The sequence below is a fragment of the Leguminivora glycinivorella genome, chromosome 10, assembly GCF_023078275.1.
Source record: "Leguminivora glycinivorella isolate SPB_JAAS2020 chromosome 10, LegGlyc_1.1, whole genome shotgun sequence".
NCBI classification, from domain to species: domain Eukaryota; kingdom Metazoa; phylum Arthropoda; class Insecta; order Lepidoptera; family Tortricidae; genus Leguminivora; species Leguminivora glycinivorella.
Window position 1 is genome coordinate 25123715 of NC_062980.1, and position 13439 is coordinate 25137153.

At 40.5% G+C, this 13439-nt stretch overlaps 1 protein-coding gene across 4 annotated transcripts in view; it reads left to right on the plus strand.

Annotated features, from left to right (window-relative positions):
• The window catches only part of LOC125230458, a 55119-nt gene extending 41682 nt beyond the window's left edge, over positions 1-13437 (plus strand). The window contains exons 2-10 of one of the 4 annotated variants that reach the window (XM_048135595.1): positions 424-583; positions 775-843; positions 1121-1449; positions 1956-2093; positions 6024-6101; positions 6501-6638; positions 7487-7546; positions 8013-8102; positions 13307-13437. In XM_048135595.1, coding sequence (XP_047991552.1) covers positions 433-583; positions 775-843; positions 1121-1449; positions 1956-2093; positions 6024-6101; positions 6501-6638; positions 7487-7546; positions 8013-8102; positions 13307-13393 — 1140 coding nt within the window. In that variant the 5' untranslated portion in view covers positions 424-432 and the 3' untranslated portion in view covers positions 13394-13437. Of the gene's footprint in view, positions 1-423; positions 584-774; positions 844-1120; positions 1450-1955; positions 2094-2952; positions 4909-6023; positions 6102-6500; positions 6639-7486; positions 7547-8012; positions 8103-13306 lie in introns of those variants that run through there. The other 3 variants (XM_048135596.1, XM_048135597.1, XM_048135598.1) reach the window with 3 other exon arrangements.
• The last annotated feature ends 2 nt before the right edge of the window (positions 13438-13439 follow it).

Consider the following 13439-nt stretch of genomic DNA (forward strand, 5'->3'; position numbering starts at 1 on the left):
AATTTTTCGTCAAAATTATAAAAAATATTAAACTCACTAGAATTTGGTGTTGAGTGCAAAGATAAAAATTCTACATGACAGAAAAGAAGAATAATGTGTCAAAAAGATTAAACGATGACAGAAAATTATCCCAACCAGTTCTTAACTTTAAAATGTTGTTTATTTTTATAATAAAATTAATAATTATTTTATATTCATCAAAATAAACAAGCAATTTAAATTGTATCAAGCAGTAAATAAATAATGTTATCAAGTTATCAAACCTAACCTGTCAACATAGGTTTCATATTGAAATGGACAGCTCAATAAAAAGTACATTTTTCTGTCAAAATTAAATAGTGACATTTCACACTTTTGTTTCCTTTATACAATTTCATAGCCGATTTCCCGATGGCTTAACCTTGTGATTTTTGTACGATTAAGGTCCATTAAATGGCGGATCAGGAAGAAGATAGGCTGAAGAATGCGGAGACCATAGTCGTGGTGGATCGGCAGACCTCGGCGGAGAGCAAGAGCAGGACCTCCAGCAAGGACGGGCCCAATGACGGCATACACAAACGGCCGAGAGTGCCTGACATCCCAAGTACGAACTGTTTGTTTACTTCAACGTTTATAAAACATTTACGAGTACCCGTGTAGCGTTCACTGAGCTCTTGTTCACAGTTCACTTGCAGATGCTCTTAATAAGTTAGGCCGTGTCTGTCATGTGTTTTTAAAGCAAATACCAAGCGTAGCCAAATCTGTTTGTGTTTTAACTTTTCTGTTTCTTGTCAGCCATAGCCGAGAAAGTGAAAGAGGTAGAGAAAGCTGAATATACTTCAAAAGCATCTGGTCGAAATAAAGGTTAGACTTCTAATATACTTTTCACTATTTCATAATTATTTTAAATGCAAAAAATAATTTTACATATATGTATGACTTTCTGTACTTCTTTATATTCGAGGTTTGGGCCTCTGGGAAGGACGTAGGATAGATCATGCTTGCCGGGTGTCCATGAGCAATCGCCTCCCGCGCGATACTTCCCCGCGATCTATAAAAGCTAGTTACAAGCCAACGTTGTAACATCAAGCCCCTCTGTGCATTATCCTCGGATAATTACAAGATTAGACGTCTATTTCAGTGCATAAGGACGTGTTCAACCAGCACGCGGCCGGGATGCCGTCCTCCACAACTTCTCACACACCGACAATGAAACAATATGAGACGATAGAACTGGCCAAAATAGAACAAGGGACTAAACAGACATCCACAAAAAAAGATGACCTTAACAAAAAGCGGTTGGAGACCACGTTCCCGGCAGAAACGGGCTCGGAGCCCACGGCGTCCGTGTCGGTGACCAAACGCTTCGAGAGTACGCCGCCGCGTAAGGAAGTGGAGCCCACTGCGTCTGAAACCGTTCGTCATGTAAAAACTAAGGAAGCTGAACACATGCAATCAGAAATGGTCAAAGTAAGTTGAAATATAATTATTTAACCCTTTAACCACCGTAAACCGATATATGAGACAAACAATATCCAGCCCTTTTCGCCGAAGTCTGATAAATAAGACAATTCTGCAAACTAACGGCGGCGACACGAAGGCAGGACTCTGTGAAAAGTGTAAAGAGGTAAAACGGTTAAACCATTGTTATTTATTTATTTGTCACGTTTTTTCGAAAAGCACTCGAGTATGCGCGACTTTGACCCTTATAGGAATCGTTTGGCCGCCGCAGATATATCATACCAGTTTCTTTCTTATAGCTTTTTCATTAACTGTGTTGTTTATGAAGAACCAGCCCGCGGCGTCGCTCACGTTAGAAAGAGACAAAAGTAGCCTATGCCACTCTCCATCCTTTCAACTATCTCCACTTAAAAAATCACGTCAATTCGTCGCTCCGTTTTGCCGTGAAAGACGGACAAACAAACAGACACACACACTTTCCCATTTATAATATTAGTATGGATTGTAAATTTCAGAAAGCAAAACAAAGCCACCCAATTCCTGATGAGGTGAAGCCTTCCGTGACGAAGCCGTCGCTGCGCGCGCGGGCGGGGGAGGAGGCGCCGGACGAGGACACCACGGCCGGCGACACCCTCACCAGGATCTCCGACTGGGTGAGCGGGATCCACTGTGTCACCAAGTGTTAGGCCTGAGTGCGCGCTCGTGTTGGGCGTGCAGTGCGGTGTGGGCGCGGCGTGCGGCGTGCATGGCAAACTATTGAAGCTCATACAAGTGTCCTGAGTCGACGCTGGTAGGATTGCATGCACGCTCGCCCGCCCCGCGGCATGCTCCGCATCGGGCGTCCTCTCAGGCCTTACTAAAGGGCAGTCAGGAGACTTGAACCAATATTGTTCATAAAATAAATAAATTAAATGGTTCAAATCTCCAGCCTAGTCAAGTCTCCTACAGGAGTCCTACTTCCAAAAAAATCCTAAAAATGTCTCGGGTATGTGACGCTATTTATTAATACTCCTAATAAAATTGAGAAGCTTAATGTGGCAGCGTCTGATGACTTTAAAAGTGTAAAAGACAGAATTTAGATTTATTAAGGTCATAAAGTCACTCCATGCATGGTACATATACGTCACATATCGGAAAGTAGCGCATTCTAGTTCCGACCGATGGTATGGAAAAGTACAATATTTAGTATGGCGCGGTAGCCCGCTTGAGATTGGTATAATTATTTAATTTGTTAAGTTTTTCAAAAGTTATTTTTACAACTTCATCCAACTTTTCTTATTTCCAACTTACAATAAAAGTGTTTCAAAACTTGTTCGTACGCAACACATGTAAGCGGATGAGAAAGATTCATTATAGTTGATTCACATTCGCTTACATGTGTTGCGTACGAAAACGGCACGCACACATGTACACACGTTGATTAGAAGAGTTGGTATTTGTGCGTTAGTTCCTAGTTGAAGCTGACTAAGTAGAGGAGAGGAATATTAGTTGTTGTGTGTCGTGTTGTTGTAGTCGGACGAGCAAGTGGCGGGCGGGCTGCCGCGCACCGCGTCGGTGTCGTCGCGCGTGTCCCGCGCGGTGCGCCAGCTGGTCTGCTGCGGCGTGGCCTACTCGCCGCCCTCCGAGGACGACATCTCCACCAAGCGGCTGCCCTCCGGCATCTGACCACCCCGAGGCTTTCTGAACGCTCCACGACAAACAAACACGACACGCACACGAATACCTACACTTAGCCCCTTTACACTTTACAAGAATGTGGTCCTATGCGAAGACTCCCATGAGTATAAGTAAGCTATAGTTATCCTCGGCGCTGTATATTCTAGCGATGACTTACTTAGTACCTGTTCGGCGTCTTGGCGTTCAAAAGGTTTACAGGATATAGTGAACGAAAGTTTACTCACACACAGTTGTTGTCCCTCATTAGACCTAGACAGACAATCATTGTACGCGACATGATGCAGTATATCCTCTCCAGAGCTATGCCACTTCGTTGAATTTTTCTTTTTTTTTTAAGTTTTACCACTTTTGAATTTTTTTTTAAATTTATTTGGAGTTCCCAATATATTCAAAAATCTTACAGCTAGGAGCACAACTGACTTAATACTGGTAGAATATAAATAATTAGATGGCAATCAAATTACACAAAATTGCTGAAAGCAGAGTATTCCTTTAATCCCGCTACAAAACTGCCTAACAAATTATTTTATTCAATTCAACATTTTTCATTATTTCATACCAAAAACTGTAAAATGTCACCTAACTTATTTAAAAATATTTGAAGCAAGTTAGTCACGTATTAGTCGATATAACGCTCGACATGTGCCAGCCGCGCGCGCAGGGCTAGCGGCCGCAGTCTGCGCCACGCTCGAGACGTGCGCGGCGGGGTCGTTACTCTTGAAACAATCTCCTTGGAAATGGAGCGAAACATGTCGAGCATTATATCGACTTAATACGTGAGTAACCCGCTTAAAATATTTTTCAATATATCCGAGTCTCACGGGAGTTTTATAGTTAAAGTCACCTAAATTATTTTTCCCATATCTTTTTTCTTAGGCTTTCTTAATTCAGTGAGGCATAATATAAAGTAAGGAATTTCATGCCCATAAATACTTACAGCTATTCATTATTTATTCATATCAGGCTTATTTTTGTAGTAGTTACTGACGATGCAAAGCTGAGTCACGGCAAGTCGACGAACAAAGTCGTTAGACATTTTTGTAGCGGACTCCATTCTAAGATAACTATAAAAATACGTTACTGATATAAAGTTTATATACCTCATACCTCATTTTAAAGAGCAAAAAAAGCAAGAGCAAAAAGTTGCCTATCCTGGTTGTGTCAAAGAAAAGTATGTTAATTGGGATAAATATAAAAGAAGTTTAACAGATTTTGGTTTAAAATATTAGATGCATATAAATAAATGCAATAAAATGTTGAATATAGCTATTATTACCTAAAGGTTTTTATTATTTCTTTAATTTATCAAACTAGTCAAATAATCATCAATTCATCACTGAACTCTGTCGGTGCAACATTAATTCGGTACAAAATATTATCATATTGATAAAATTATTTTATTTATCTGCAATAAGTGCAATAACATAATGGGTCACTTTAGTCACTTACTTCTTTAGTTTTCTAACAATATAGAAAAACAGAAAATAAATTATAACCAATTTCTGAAAAAAAAAGAAGCGTTTCTAAACGATGCTTGATGGTTCAGTAACTGAATACTCTTGACTAACCTGAAAACGAAGTGGATTGCTATGGTTAATGAGGACCGATCGGACATCGCTCATATAATGAACTACACTGATCAAACTGTGCTGCTAGGTGAGGGCCCCAATCCCAGATCTAGTTTTTATATGACAAGACCCAGGCATGTATTAAAATATAATTAGGACTACGTAACCTACTCATAAGAATAGGTACATATTGTATATTGTAATTTACATAACAGTAAATGTAATAAAAAGTTTGTTTTGGTTATAATAAGCGCTGGTTTTAGTTATGTAGATAGTTAGTGTCTAGTATAGTACTCGTGCCTAAGGCTAAGGCTGCACTGCTGCGCTAGTTTCTGCTCAGCATTCGTTTTCCTTCATAAGGCACTGGTCCCACCGCGAGCTAGTAAGCTATGAGCTATCGGCTATAAAAACGAACAAAAGATGATCACTCCGGTGTAAATAAAAGAGACACGGCGATGTTTATAGTTACTCGCCCAGCGGTGAACTATCAACATCGCCGTGTCTCTTATTTACACGGGAGTGCTTATCTTTTGTTCGTTTTTATAGCCGATAGCTCATAGCTTACTAGCTCACGGTGGGACCAGTGCCTTAGACGAAATTTGAATTTGAAACCTTCGAACTTACTACAATCCTTATTGTCTAAAGAATGCATCTATCCAAATGAAAATAATATTTCACAAGTATTGATATTGATATTAATGTTTAAACAAAGCTGCGTCTTTACTGTTCATCTCAGTGGAAAGACAGAATATACACGGTGTAATACTTATGAGGAAGCCGTATTTCTGATCAAATTTCAAAACTAATCTGTCATTTTAAACTTTTCTGAATTACGCCTGTTTTCAGAGTTAAGTATAACCATTTAAGAAAGTGCCTAGTTTACGGAGAACATTTACTTTTAAGTTGAAAATATCACAATATATTCGAGAAAAAAAAATACAAACACTTTTGGTGTTTCGGGTGTCCATGGGCAGCAATGATTGCTTACCATCAGGCAACCTGTCTACTCGTTTGCATCCTATCCCATAAAAAGGAAAGTTTTCTTAACTTACACTACTTATAAGGCCCACTCGCACCAACCACTTAACTCAGGGTTACTGGGCTGTCAACTGTCAAATTCCATATAAAATGGTGGGTTAACTCTCGGGTTAAACTTCCATTTTCGTTGGTGCAAGTGGCCCTTAATGAGTTTATTCCACGTTTATTCATTAAGTATAACATTTTTTTCCTCCTTTTGACATCAGAAATGTGTGGTTAAAATCTTTCGGGATCCTCAAGTTACACCGTGTATAAAGCAGCAGAGTTTATATTATAGTGTTCGGTATTCAAATATTTCAGATGACGGACATTGACTTAACAAAGAAAAGTGAACTTTCGTGGGATGATCCTGAATATCTTGATAAAGTGCAATTGCAGGTACTGCATGAACAATAATCTGATATAATTTAAAAATACGACAAGTACGAAATTGGCATATATTGGTACGTTTAAAACCTTCTAGCTCCTTACTCATTAGGAGTGAGAGCTGAGTAAATAAATAAATATTGGGGGACATCTTATGACCTTACACAGATCAACCTAGCCCCGAACTAAGCAAAGCTTGTACTATGGATGCTAGGCGACGATATAGATAAACACATACTTCTAAAACATCCATGATTCCGGAACGACAGGAACATCTGTGCTCATCACACAAATAAATGCCCCTACCGAGATTCGAATCCAGGACCGCGGCTTAACAGGCAGGGTCACGCTCTGTCAGACCGGTCGTCAAAGTTACTAGTTCGCCAAAATACGTATTGTATTGTATTGTAGATATTGAGCGATTTCCCAACGACGTCCAAAGCTGACGAGCCATGCGTGTCAACCGTGGAGCCGCACGTGGCATGCGACAAGCCACCGAGAGGCATGCTAAACCAGAAACCATGCGGCATAGCTCTATGCTTACCTCAGGTAAGACACTCACGTCAATGCAATTCTAATCAAAATATTCTTTTCTCAAACATGCAATGAAATATTGTCTTTACGTTCCTTAAAATGGGCTGGGAAGTATCGCTTTTTGGGCGCAACAACTCGAGAGGACTGTAAAGAGATTTCATATTATTTTTCAAGCCTAGGCCTGCAAAGTAACTTTTTTTTATTAGTACATTACATCAGAGGCCGGGAAAATGAGGATTTCCGGCCAAGTGGGTATATACGGCCGAGCGAGCGTGCGAGCGAGGCCGGATAGGGATACGAGGCCGGGAATCCGTTTTCACGCCGAGGCATGTATAGTGCTTTTCTCAAACATACAATGATAGAAAAAAAAATGCTCTAAAGGACAATATACCCACTTGGCCGGAAATCCTCATTTTCTCGGCCTCTGATGTAATGTACTATTTCAGTACAGATGGTGCTTTTTGCCCGCAAAGTAGTCCATTTCTTTCAGGTCAGGTCGAAACTTCGGAGGGCCATCTGCACTGAAAAACGTCGTGTAATACTCGTGCGAAAAGGAAATTCGTAACTCGTGTCGATTTTCCTTTTCCGATTTGTTGCTCGTGTCCTTTCGGTCGCTCTCGCGCAGAAATGTTTTGGCTCAAAAGTTTTGGGTGACCCTACATCAAATTCATCATAATACTCAAAATGCTGTTCAACTAAGACCGTTTTCACATTATCCGATCCGATATCGGATGTCGGAAGGATTTCAATAGAAAAACTCCAAGATGGCGCCTGTAATGTATGGGATATCGGTCCGACATCCGATATCGAATCGGATAATGTGAAAACGCACTAACACTTATACAATAACTCATATTTTTCAGAAATCTTCAACACCTTTGAACGGCACAGCTAAGACAGGAATCCACATCGAAATTTGTAAGGTAACCCTAACCAGTGCAATCACCATTCTGCCTGCCTTATAAATTGCACATTTAGGGTCTCCCTGAACTTATCGAAGCGGAATCGACTTTCGCCGACCAAAAATTGCTCGATAGATAGTAGGTATGAAGAGTTGAAGACGCCTAAGCATCGGAGAGGTGAGCACATGCGTACGCATGTTCACGTTCGATTTTTGGTCGCTGAAAGCCGATTCCGCGCCGATAGGTTTGGGGAGACCCGTTTTGTGAACTATCGAAAACTATTTACTGCAACCCGTTAATGTTCAGGTCATACTCAGTAACATTCAGTTTCATAGATAGATAGGACCAGGTTAATAATATTCCTTTGGGAGATAACATTTTTTATTTCGCGCTGTGGGGGTTGGGGTTTCTCAGTGTGATCTAACTATGAACAGGATTCAGTGAATGTGTTTTCGTTAGTTGACATACTGTGTTCTGGTTCTGGCAGGGATCTGTACTAGGATCTAGAAGCCAATTTACAGTTTCCGAAGTGGAGGACATGGACGACGTAAAGATTCCGGCAGCAAGGTCTGCGGAGGTAATGCGGTTTTCTACTAGGTACTCTTCTTCTTGTACAAGTACGCATACTTATGGCTCGACGACCTTTTTCGATCGATTGTCACCGTAAGTACGCGTACCTACTTAAGGTGGCTCGCTTAGGTTACCCGAAGCTCAGGCTGCGTTAGATGGCGTTAATCTGCAAATTACCGGTCTTATTTTTTTTGTGGAGTCGTACAGGCATTTATATACTTTCAATTATGCTTTGCGAACATTTAATATTAAAATTGACGTATTACAACATACATTCAACTTCTCATTGTAACGTTAATCCCCTTAATGTAGATAAATTTACTATTTTACACTATTTTTAAGTGCCACTCACACATACAAATAGTGTTTTTGTATTCCTTCTAGTCGATAATTTCACGCGGCGACAGCTTGTTTAAATAGCCTTGCGGTAAATACGTGCCATCGCATGATTTGCATGGAAGTACTGGGTTCGAATCCAGGACTTTTTCTCTTTTTTTTTTTTAATACTACGTCGGTGGCAAACAAGCATACGGTCCGCCTGATGGAAAGCAGTCACCGTAACCTATGGACGCCTGCAACTCAAAGAGTGTCGCATGCACGTTGCCGCCCCATTAGAAACTTGTACACTCCCCTTTGCTGTGTGTGCACAGCAAAAAGGAGTGTACAAGTTCAAAGGAAGGTTTGGGTTGCCGACGACTGTCGCCGATAAATGTATATGTACTCGTACAGTAGTTACTGAGCGTTTTCCACAAAAAAGATTAAAAACCTATTCTCTTACATGGAAATAATTTTTGGGTTCGTCGAACTCAGAATTTCTAACATAATTATCCTAATCTGATATTTTTAAAAATTCCAAAAAGTATAGATAAATTTTAGTTTCTAAAGTACGATTCGAATGATTTTTTTTCTAATTATTTATTTTCGATGGAGCAAGGGTATTCAAATCGCTTTTGAAATCTTAAATTAGTAAATGAAAATGCAATAGTTAACTGAGTATCGTAGTGCTTTAAAAACTCAAGTGGACTTTTTTTATCTAAGGAGTAATTTCGAGAATATATTATTGTTTCACCATCGATGACATCTGTGAAGCTAAGCAAGTGCTGTGCCAGTCCCTTGGGATTGCCGGCACCTATGTTCCACATCGACGAGGGGATGAAAACGGACAGAAGACCCTTGAAGATATAAAGAAAATCCTCAGGGAGAATCAAGACCGGATTCCGGAGTTCGTGGCGACGGCGTCGTGTATTCCGGAAAATCTCGACATTAGCAGCTTGTTTAAGGAAATCGAGGTCCTTAAAACAAGTTTAGCCGAAATGAGTAGCAAATTTGAAGCCAGCCTTATTACCATTGCTGATTTACGCAACGAAATAACATGTTTGCGGAATGTCCTAACTCAGCCGGCCGCTTCAAATTTCGAACGTGACTCGCGACCTGACACACGTGTCAAGTCAGTTCGATTACCTGTTGACGCTGTAAAAAGTGTCGCAAGCGCCGCTCCGCCGCCCGCGCGCCCTCCGCGCGTGCAGCCGCCTGCCCCTTCGAGCTTACGTCAGCGGTCATACGCTAGCGTCACCGGCCGGCAGCCAGCAGCTGACCGGGTCAGCACGCCTTCTAAAAAATGTGAATCACGGGCTCTCTTTAAGGAGAAGTCCTCCCGCACCAATGTAGATACGGAGGGATTCACATTGGTGGAAAGGAAAGCAAGGCGCGTAGGGCGCCTCGTAAGACTGTGAGTGGCACTGCGGATCCGGTTAATTCTGGTCTTCGGGTCGCCACACCAAGTAAGCCGCTCTACGTGTCTCGCCTGCATTACTCCGCCGTGGCCGACGAAGTGGTGGAGTACGTTCGCCGGAAGACTGGCTTCACGCTGAGGGTGCAGCAGCTGCAGTCGCGCCGCTACGTGCACTTCAGCTCGTTTGTTGTGCGCGTGCCGCGGCCGCTGCAGGACACCATCGCGAGTGCAGACTTCTGGCCGAAGGGTGTAGTCTTTCGACGGTTCCGGGGCAACCTGCCGAATTCTACGCCCGGACAGACGACGCAACGAAGCCTCGACGTTACGTTGTCACCTAAATCTAGATGACGTTTCTTACTTTTATGTGTTTATTTTTTATGCTCTTATGTATTTTTAGTTACTCAGGTGCTTTGGTTTTTACTGTCATACTGTGTAACATATTTGAAATAAAAATAAATAAAATAAAATTATATTTAGCGAGGGTATTAAAAGTTGTGTTTTATATCTCAACTTAATAAATAGAAAATCAAAATGACAATAAAAAAATCAATATGTTCTCTAAGATAAAATTGATACCTTCGGCTCTCCATTCTTGCTCGGTCAATAAAAAATACGAAATTTATATCCAAAAAAATACAAAAAGTTTATAGAATCCTGGGAATCGAACGCACCTTCACGGCGTGACAGACGACTATTCACCAACGACGCCATTACATAACACGCTGTTACCGACGAAATTGGACTATACATATATAATTATTTAAATATAAATAATAATGTCAAAACTCAAATCCATACTAATATTACAAATGGGAAAGGGTGTGTGTCTGTTTGTTTGTCCGTCTTTCACGGCAAAACCGGAGCGACGAATTGACGTGATTATTTAAGGGGATTTAGTTGAAGGGATGGAGAGTGACATAGGCTACTTTTTGTCTCTTTCTTACGCGAGCGAAGCCGCGGTCAAAAGCTAGTTTATTATAAATGGGAAAAGCTGGTTACTCTATAATCTGAAGTGGAAGAATTCGTTGTTTCACCAAAGATAATGTGTGTTTGTTTGTTTGTCCGTCTTTCACGGCCAAACGGAGCGACGGATTGACATGTTTTTTAAGTGGAGATAGTTGAAGGGATGGAGAGTGACATATGCTACTTTTGTCTCTTTCTAACGCAAGCGAAGCCGCGGGCAAAAGCTAGTACAGCACGGGTAGCATGGTCGCGCGATAGACGATAAAATATCAGGCCGTCCCTTTCGCACTATTAGTAAGTGCGATTATAGGGACGGCCAGATGTTTTATCATTTATCGCGCGACCATAATTGCCTGCCTGGACCAGATTATATTGATGATAATTATTATTTGTAACCATTTAGTTAATATTGTCTTCAGTTACCGCGATAGTTACTCATGAAATAAAAACTATGAAAACGGATTAAATCGTGTATTATGAATTTACAATTCATCCCGACGTTTCGAACACTACAGCGTTCGTGGTCTCTGAGCTCAACGGGTGACTGAGGAAAAATTACAATGTGCAAAAGCTACCCACATACCTACATACATATTCATATATATAACTATTTAGTTTAAAAATATTTTAAGCGGGTTACTCACGTATTAAGTCGATATAGCGTTCGACATGTTTCGGCTCAATTTCGAGAGCCTTTCTCAAGAGTAGCGACACCCCGCCTTTACATGTCGAGAGCGCGACGCATACTGCGGGCGCTTGCTCGGTGCGCGCGGCTGCTGAGGACGGGCGCAGGGGGGGTCGGCGGCGCGGGCGACGTCACCGTGGCGAGATCGGAGCTACCCACTATGTTACCTTTGTCAAAAGCAGGATTGCACACAACACTTATTACGTCACTTGTTAAGGGTGCGTTTACACTGGGGACCGACGTAGTGCCTAGAACTGTTTTCCAACTCGGTGGCACCGACCAACCACTGTCACGATTGAAATTAGGATGACGACTAATTTCTATAGCTTCCCGTATTTTCCGCTGAACGAAGAACTTTTCTCGCGCCAGTACGGTTACCCTATCAAATCTTACATAGTGCGTCGTGTCCGAATCCAATACGTGTTCTGTCACCGCAGAGCTGTGGGTGTCCCGGCCCTTCATACTACGTATGTGTTCAGAAAGCCTTGTCGAGATGTTCGCTACTCTTGAGAAAGGCTCTCGAAATTGAGCCGAAACATGTCGAACGCTATATCGACTTAATACGTGAGTAACCCGCTTAAAATATTTTTAAATATGTATGAGTCTCACGGGAGTTTTATAGTTAAAACTATTTAGTTGTTGAAGAAAAACATTCACACAACAATAACATAGGTCAACTATCTCAGTAAATGTAAGGAAGTCAGCACATTACTAATACTATGCCCACACTATGACCTATGTACCTGACCTGACGTGTAATATTTTATTTTATTAACAAAGGCATAATAAAGATTGTATTGTATTTTTGTATCAAAATAAAAAATAGGAAAGAAATATAGTAAGAGTCTTTTTTAATAGAATATTTATTCTATTAAAAAATATAAAAAAAACTTAATAAATCCAAAAAAAGTTCAAATGATTAAAAAAAGACTCCGGAATGGAACTCGAGATCTCTTGCTTCATAGTCGATGCATTTGACCGAGACGCCATTTCGATTTACACTAGCAGTGTCGGAATACACGATATGTATCTTTATTGACAAAATGCGTCATTATTTCTGAGTCTGCTTGAGTTAAGTAAACCAATATCTTTAAATAATTACTTGTCAAGACCCAAGTGTCACTGATGACAATGTCAACTAAAAATGCGCGAAATATGACGGCTCTGTGTCTGTACACAAAATTTGGCACGCACATTTTCGTAAAATTAATAAAAAATTCACATGGATTTGTCCATGATTTCTGTATGAAACAATGTATTTCGTTCAATACTGCGACGATGGATAATGTATAGTAGATGTATGCGCATATTTTTATTTAGTTGTAGTGTGCGGTGACTAAATAAATGGTAGATGTTTTTTGTATGGAAAGCGAGCCACCTTAACCGCCACGCATTGTCGTAGAGGATCCAACCGGTTTGATCTTTACGTACGCGTACTTGCTCGTACGTCTATCACCCACTTTAGATGTACAAAACTGACTTAATTACTTAATAGGAAATCATGTACTATGCTAAAATAATAGTTATTTGTTTTAAAAGGAAGCAAAATTGTTATTTAGTTTTCAAAGCTTTTGTGCAGTTTTCAAAGAATCAAGAGAATGTTTACTTACCAGTTGGTGCGGGGAAAATGTTATTTGTAGATATTGGTTACCTACTCACCTATCCATAAATACTTAATTCGTAACATGACATGTTGTTGGGCTGCCAACATGAAAAGTAGATATCAATCTGAAGAGAAGAAATTGAGCGTTTCATATAAGGAAGGATATTCATCATGTCACATTACTTCTCTTTTGTTAAAGTGTTTTTAATACAATTTGTTTCTTCACAGCAATTTCCAACGACGCCACGTTGCTTCAGCCTGATACGAGAGAAGCTAGACATACTACTGCTCCAAATAATAGATTATTTCAAATGAAAAAAAATGTTTATTAAATTTTAATACATTTACAAAAACATTATAA